The sequence below is a fragment of the Carassius gibelio genome, chromosome A25 (genome assembly GCF_023724105.1).
Source record: "Carassius gibelio isolate Cgi1373 ecotype wild population from Czech Republic chromosome A25, carGib1.2-hapl.c, whole genome shotgun sequence".
Lineage (NCBI taxonomy): Eukaryota > Metazoa > Chordata > Actinopteri > Cypriniformes > Cyprinidae > Carassius > Carassius gibelio.
In genome coordinates, this window is record NC_068395.1 from 9,787,456 (window position 1) to 9,795,141 (window position 7,686).

The following is a 7,686-nucleotide window of genomic DNA, read 5'->3' on the forward strand; positions in this document are numbered from 1 at the left end:
TGTTAAATTATTAACTATTTATTTTTATTTAAATCTTAAATACAATATGTAGTATTTTACAGTAAGCTATTTTCTAAATTATGAATCATTAATTATGGAGAAAGTTATCTACACTTGAGCATAACTTTGTATTATATTTCAAAGTAGTAAAATAATAAACACAATTATACATTCTTTTGTATTCAGGTATTATTTTTGTATGTATTGATATTTATAAAATTTATAAACATTTATTTTTTAATTGCCTTATTTTTATGGAGAAACACATGCCTGCATGAACCATCACACATACAAAAAGTATTTATATTTTTTACAGTGTATAAGAGTGCTTCTTACTCCTCCTGCTCTTGGTCTCATTGAACAGAAAGCTTGCCTTGCCTCCTGTCATCCCCGTCTCTAGAATGTTGGATGCTCCCCTTCGGGATACAGACTGTGCATTTTGTCAAGCAGAACTGCATGGCCTTCTTCTCTGATTGAAATCACAGCCTCGGGGCTCTAACACTTCGAGAGCGTTCAGCAGTCACTGTGGGAGAAGATGCAGAAACAGACCTGACGAAACAGCCCCCTTTGAACAACAGTGAATTCTTACTCGGTAAATGCCAGTTTCTTGACCTGCATTGATGTGTGCTGTATCAATTTAGCAGGCAAGTTTTATAGCTTTAGTTTTAAACACAATTTCCTAATTTATTAAGTTGGCCCAAAGCCATATTTAAAAGCAGATGCCTGGCATAAGTCAACTGTGCTTATGTAGAAAATTGTTTCGCGGCTGTATTGTGCCGTCATGCATGGGAGGATGTGGTTTTAAACTCTCAGCCTTAATCAGTCACGCATGTTAATCATCCACAGACACACGCTGATTGACAGGACTTCATTAACACTGAGAATTTTAAAGGGGGACTCGGGAAAGCATTCACCAGGATGAAATTTGTAATTCAGGACAGAGCACTTGCCAGACACAGTGACTGTTCCTTTAAGAGATGCTCGGCTCTCCGCCTCTCCCTCTCTGTGTCCCTCACAAGCCTCAGATTGGGTCTTCAGTGCATTCTGGAGTGTGGTAGGGACCACTTAAGAGTAAATAGACGAAAGGTCTCAGATTATGAGCAGACGTTACCACATACAGAACTTCACCTTACTGCAGAACTCTAAGAGAAGGTAAACGAATGACTAAACGATTCAGTTTGACATTAATTTGGTCGTTTCATAAAGTTTTCCTACATGTTATTCAATTTGATTTGATTTTAATTACTGTGTAATTTTATTTTTTTTAAATACATTTGGCTTTATATGGCTATTATTTATCCCCATTGAATGTGGGGTTTTTTTGTATTGTTTATTTTATTTGCATGTAATTGCATTTAAATTTACACATACATTTGGCTTTTATATTATTATTATTAGTAGTAGTAGTAATTTTATTTGCATTATTTTAATGTTTGTTGAATAATGTTAAGTATGAGTGTTTGAGTGTGATCCTATGTTTAAATACATTTTTATTATTAAGTACATTTAAGAATAATAATAATTATTATTATTATAATTATAACATTTTATTATGTTTTTTATTTCATTTGATGTTTTTGTTTTTATTTTGTTTGAATTTTTTTTAAAATGTGTATTATTTTATATTAAGTTTTATTTGTGTGTATATTTAAATACACGTGTATTGTATTATTATTATTATTTATTACAAATATTTATTTCATTTTAATTGTTGTTTATGTTACTTCATTTTATTTTCATTTGATTTTTTTTTATTTTTATTTAGTTTTTTCTGTGTTTTGTGTGTATCTGGCTAGCATCTGTTTGGTTGCATCCATAAACTACATGCTGACTTAAGATAAAAGTTCAAATGATGGTTCATTTTGACTAAAACCGTGGTTCTGTCTCTGAAATCATCGTCTTTTTGTCTTGTTTGGTTACAGCTCTCTCACGGAGACTGAAATATGCTTCAGAGGTAGTGACTGAGAAATTGCTGATACTCAGCACTTTCAGCTTTGATGAATTTGCTCGATTTACAGAACATATTTTTTTCTTTCCTTCATGTCAACAGCCAGAGAGTATGAAGTAAATGACACCTTGTCATTCAGTTCAGAGCTTTGGGAATCACACAACATTTAGCCGCTGAGAGCATTCCAAGATTTCCTTCATGCCTGTGCATTTCTTACGCTGGAAAGCAACAGAATGTATTGCATCTTTCTGAAGGTAGAAATTACACAGCTCTGGGAATTATTATCAAGTGGTACTAAGTTTTTCACCCCGAAAAACATATAAAACAACCTATAAATATGTTTATGCCGAACCGAGAGCTTCATAATAACACACAATCTAAATGCACCACATCTGTCAAACCCTCTAAACTCAATCCCACAAATCCTACTGGGTCTTCCAGCAAACCAAAGCCAGATGGATTCAGGAAGGTCTGTTCCACAGGGGAACCAATCCCATGTCCAATCCCAGGACTGGCGTCTGAGGTTCTGGAAATGCGTGTGAAGGAAGGGAGCAAGATAAGAAACCTTTTGGGTTTTGCCATGTCTCGAATTCAAGGTGATGGACACAGGGCTCCAGCATCGCAGGTCGTGTTCAGCGGGACGGGCCGGGCGGTCACCAAAACTATCACCTGTGCGGAGATAATGAAACGGAAAGTACAGGGTTTACACCAGCTGTCAAAGCTCCAGTACAGGACAGTGACTGAGGTGTGGGAGAGCCAGGAGAGCAGCCCGGTTCAGATGACCGTACACAGAACTCTTCCTTCCATTTGTATTCTTCTTTCCAAAGAACCGCTGGACCCACAGGAACCGGGATACCAGCCTCCAGACAAAATAAACGCTCTCTCAGAGGAAAGCAAATGGCCAGATGGAGCACAGGGGGCTGGAAAGCCAGAAAAAAGACCTGCGGGTCCTTGTTCTCATGATCTCCCCAGTCTTAAAAGAGCTGCACTGGGACAGGACAAAATTCCAGCTCTGGAAACAGTGACAAAATGTTACTATAAAAGGGAGGAATTCATATAAAGTCTTTTGTGCTTATTTATAACTTGCTTAACTGTTGTATAATGTGGCCATATCAGGATGCAATAGATGTGAATGTATAATCAGAGTGATAAAATGCATGGTCATCTGATTTCTTTTAGTATTACTTCATAATAGTCTGTAAATAAATGACAAATAAATACAATTAAATAAAATAAAATATAAAAACAAATAATTTATTGTCTGATATTTCTCACACTACTTTATTTTGCCTGATCAGTGTTTTTCATATTTGCTCTCATGCTGTTGGTTTTACCATATATATGATTGGGATACTATTATAGATTCTATTAATATTTTGTTAACATTTTTGCCATTATAATTAAATTTTTAATATTTTTTTGTAATTTTGCTGTGTTTTGTAAATTTTGTTATTTTTTTTTAAATAATAATTAAGGATAAATAATGTATAAAATCATTCATGTTTACATTTTTACATCATTTTCTTTTTTCTTTTTTTTTACTAATTCTTTTTGTACATCAGGTAAAAACGATTTATTTTATTTCAGTTAACTTTAAATTATTTTAAGAAACTTAAACTTAAATTAATGTAATTATTTGACTGCACTTAGTTTAGTTTTAGTTTTTGATAACTCTAATAACCCAATGTTTACTTTATGAAATGTAATACAGCCCCCTGCTGGTGAGAACAACTATTTTGGAAACATGCTTGTTGCTGTATCAAGCATTATCTTTATATGAAATTCACATTTAATGTTAGAAGCTAAAAACTATAGCACTTTGGCAACATATTTTTACCATTAACTTTTCAATAAGAGACGAAAGATATACCTTTTTATTTCAGTTAAATTATATCAACGCTACGATAGCAAAATCTGCATATGTAATGAAACTGAGCTATTTCGATCAAAGTAATTATATGATAACAGTGACGTAATATTGCACCAATGTTGCCTACTAATGATGGCATTTAAAAGCCATATAAATTATTACGAACTGCTTGTGTTTGAATGAATCCAGAATATTGCAGTTGCCGTACGTTTTTCTCAGCTCATAGAGAAGGACTGTGATTTGTATACAGTACAGAAATTTAAATTTTGTTGTTCGTGCTCTTTTACAATCTCTTTAGCAAACCCTCTAGCTATATATTACCACACGCAGCCAGTCCACGCTCGCACAGTCAGTGCGCATGCGCAGTCACACGCCAGTCTCGTGTTAGCAGCATAGGGTTAGCAGTAGCAGCCAGCAGGTCGGCTATCCTTCAGTCCCAGCTGCGCTTAAGCCCGGTGAGCCGCACCATGTTCAGAGCCGCCCTTCGACTCTCAGTCTCCGGTGCTCGGAGTTTAACAAGGACACGGCCACAATATACAGGTAAATGCAGGATTTCCATAAATTATGAAACCGCTAATAAGAAAAACCACAGTAAGAGGCAGAGTTAACGGAAACACCTTGGACTTAGCTTAGCACGTAAGCTAGCCAAAGCCGCACCGGTGCCTTGCGAGGAAGGTTATACCTTTCAGAAGTTATCACAATCTAAGTCTAAATTTTTATAACTGCATATCCATATGACAGTTGCGTTTCCCCAGTCATTTATGAAGTCCTGTAACTTAGACATTTTATCAGTGTCCTTGTAATGACCCGCAAGAGTGAGGCTTCGGCCCAGCGCGAGGAGGAAACGCTAACGTTGCACTCAAACTGAAAGCATCTCAGATTGACACTTTTTTTCTGTCAGATTGACATTTCATTGAAACCGTTAGTCTGTTGTGTATATACGTGGGTTTTGACCGCTCTTCAAACAGCCTGTGTGGTTTACATAAACAATCATGTCGCAGTTTTGTTATACATTAAATGACTACGTGCGGCGCAAGGTTGCTTGAATGAAGAATGCGCTTACATTCTTCTTCCGTGAATATAAAGCGTCGGTGTAGCTAATGCTATCAGCCAGAATATTTTCAATGACAGTGCACTGACCTCTATGATAACCCACACCTTGTATGCAAATGTAGTGTCATAAGACTGTACTTCACTTTATGAACGTACAAACGTCTACTTTGCATGTTTTGAATTATACGTCTCGTTTTGGAGATATCAGTTGAACTTTTTTGTCTGACCTTCTTTAGCAGATAGATAAGCATTAGCCCAAATCATACTTTCCAAAAGCACCATGTACCAGTCAAACATAGGTCATCAAACAAGAGCACTGGACAAGTTCCAACTGGAACAAGGCCTGTATGCAAAATGTCACTGACTGCACTATTAAGTGTTTTTCACTATCAGTGAAACATGAAATGATTTTGGATTAGATTTATTGCCCTTTCATGCTTCCAGTACTTCCAGGAAGTACTTTGGCTGTGACCATGTTATTATTGTCTGTATGTCCTTTTCTAAGGCTGATAAAGTGAGTAATTTTTGCTTCTGATTGTCTCTGGTATTTGTCTCCACAGCTTCAATAGCTGCTCGTTCTTATTCACATGGCAAACAGGAGACAGATGAAGAGTTTGATGCCCGCTGGGTCACTTACTTCAATAAGCCAGACATTGATGCTTGGGAGCTGAGGAAAGGTGGGTGACGAAGGCACTTTGACCTTGTTATTGAATCCGCAGCTGTGCATTCGACTGTTCAGCTTGTAAAATGAGAATTTAGAATCTGAATGTTGCTTTTTAAGATTGCTATATTTCTGAAAGTGAATTCAGTAGCAAGCTATAGTGCATTATCTCCACTGAAGTGTTTTGTTTGTTGTCTGCTGACAATTTTTTTTTTTACCTCTGAAAAATCAGTATACAAACTTAAATATATAAATTGTTTTATTACATATACTTTTAAACGCTTTACATTTAAAATCATTCATTTATATTTTACTTGCACCATTAGACAGAACAGGTTTCCACCAATAACAGTACCCGTCTGTTTGTTTTTAATGTCTGCTAACCTGTAAAGCTGGTTTAGTTTGAACCGTTAGTATCACTTCTTCAAAAATGTATGACAAAATCTTTGGAACAGGGAAGTATGTTTTCGGTTATAAGTTCAAACTGACTGTAGAGTAAATACATGTCCACCTTTGTTTTGCTTCAGGAATGAACACTTTGATCGGTTATGACTTGGTACCTGAGCCAAAGATCCTGGAGGCAGCTCTGAGGGCCTGTCGGAGGCTAAACGATTTGGCCAGTGCCATCCGCATCCTCGAGGCAGTCAAGGTCAGTAAATCTTTCTAGATAATAGCAGAATACAACATGGTGACATGAATTGTCTTGAAGCTGTATTATTTAACAAGATTTTAAATTTTTAGGACAAATCTGGCCCACACAAAGAGATCTACCCCTATGTTCTCCAAGAGCTGCAGCCTACCCTCGGTGAGCTCGGTATCCCTACACCTGAAGAGCTTGGCATTGACAAAGCATAGATGTCTGCGATTGTGGTGAGTATAACAGCATGCAGTTCAACCTCTAAGCAACTGCGAGATGTGTTTCCTTACTTGATTTAACAAGTGCATCTTTACTTTTTACTTACAGTCTTCCAGGAGACTGCTGCTCTCGTCTGGACTGAGTAGACCACTGTACTTGAAGTCTTTGCCTCATGTCATGGTGTCTGTGTTATATTTAATTGGCCTTTATTATGCTCTTTTGCTTGTAAAATATATGTGGACATAATAAAGGGAGATCTATCTTTACTCAATCTTGTGGTTTTCTCTGATGCCTCAGGCTTTGCTTCAGACTTGTATTAACCTATTTAGTTTTGTTTAAGGGTTATAATGAATAACCACAGAAAAATCTATCATCCTTGTATTTCTGCATGGAAAACTATTTCTGTTAAATGCATTAAGAATTTAGTTAATTTTTATTTTATTTGGAATTTATTAATAAACAATAAAAAAAGTTACATATGAATGTGCAAAAGTTTCGTTTCTTTAATGTGAACAGAATAATAATCATTTACGCTACAAACCTGGGGGTTTATGATTAGGTTACTACGACAATAAATTTAATATGAAATTTAGCAGCGTAACAGACAGTTTTTGCACCGTTAAAATAACTGGAAGCGCCCAACACCGGAAGTCTCGCACATTAAAGGTAAAATCCGCTGCGCCCTTCGTTACGTTAAAAACAACGTGGATGGTAAACAGTTCTTGTTTTTCTGCCTGAAACCAGCTATAATTATTTAGGAAACGTCATAGCCCTTTTGAACCAATGGAGGGCGCAGCAGGAATGCGTTCAAACTAAACCATATCAAAAAAGTTAAATAATCAAAATATTGAAAGTTTTTGTGTGCATAATGAATAAAAACAGTTTAGGTAAAACGTTTTTTTTCCCTCGTGCGATTAATTTTCGTTCTTCTATAGAATATAAAAATTATATAATATATATATATATATATATATATATATATATATATATATATATATACACGTTTTTTTTTAATAGAAGAACGAAAATTAACAATTATTAATCGTACGATTCCACAAACACACACACACACACATATATATATATATATAGCTATATATAATATGTGTGTGTGTGTGGCTAATTTGTGGTCAAAGTTTCAAGTCAATAAATGGCAGTGTCATATTAAATACATTAAACAGACATGCAAGTGTATGTTAACTCCTATCGTTTTTTGTGCTATAAATATTTTACTTAGCTGTTTGCAAAGGGGAAACGTAAGAACGTAGTTACTTGTTGCACGAGCCAGTGGGGCGGGA

The 7,686-nt window shown here is 35.7% G+C and overlaps 2 protein-coding genes across 2 annotated transcripts; both read left to right on the forward strand.

Moving 5' to 3' along the window:
• Positions 1–674: 674 nt before the first annotated feature.
• On the forward strand, positions 675–3,151 carry LOC127947449 (ribonuclease P protein subunit p25-like protein). The gene is made up of 2 exons (XM_052544570.1): positions 675–1,152; positions 1,923–3,151. The coding sequence occupies exon 2, from the start codon at positions 2,286–2,288 to the stop codon at positions 3,006–3,008; it is 723 nt and encodes a 240-aa protein (XP_052400530.1). The 5' UTR covers positions 675–1,152; positions 1,923–2,285; the 3' UTR covers positions 3,009–3,151.
• A 1,014-nt stretch (positions 3,152–4,165) lies between these two features.
• On the forward strand, positions 4,166–6,654 carry LOC127946637 (cytochrome c oxidase subunit 5A, mitochondrial-like). The gene is made up of 5 exons (XM_052543324.1): positions 4,166–4,358; positions 5,432–5,548; positions 6,060–6,181; positions 6,274–6,402; positions 6,497–6,654. Exons 1-4 carry the CDS (start codon positions 4,286–4,288, stop codon positions 6,385–6,387), a joined length of 426 nt encoding a protein of 141 aa, XP_052399284.1. The 5' UTR covers positions 4,166–4,285; the 3' UTR covers positions 6,388–6,402; positions 6,497–6,654.
• Positions 6,655–7,686: the final 1,032 nt, after the last annotated feature.

What these genes read in the sequence shown, in the direction of transcription:
- LOC127946637 (XM_052543324.1), top strand. Translation starts at nt 4,286, where the DNA reads ATGTTCAGAGCCGCCCTTCGACTCTCAGTCTCCGGTGCTCGGAGTTTA. An exon ending in TGCTTGGGAGCTGAGGAAAG is followed by an intron (nt 5,549 to 6,059) that starts GTGGGTGACGAA and finishes GTTTTGCTTCAG; the next exon opens with GAATGAACACTTTGATCGGT. An exon ending in GCATCCTCGAGGCAGTCAAG is followed by an intron (nt 6,182 to 6,273) that starts GTCAGTAAATCT and finishes TTAAATTTTTAG; the next exon opens with GACAAATCTGGCCCACACAA.
- LOC127947449 (XM_052544570.1), top strand. Translation starts at nt 2,286, where the DNA reads ATGTTTATGCCGAACCGAGAGCTTCATAATAACACACAATCTAAATGC.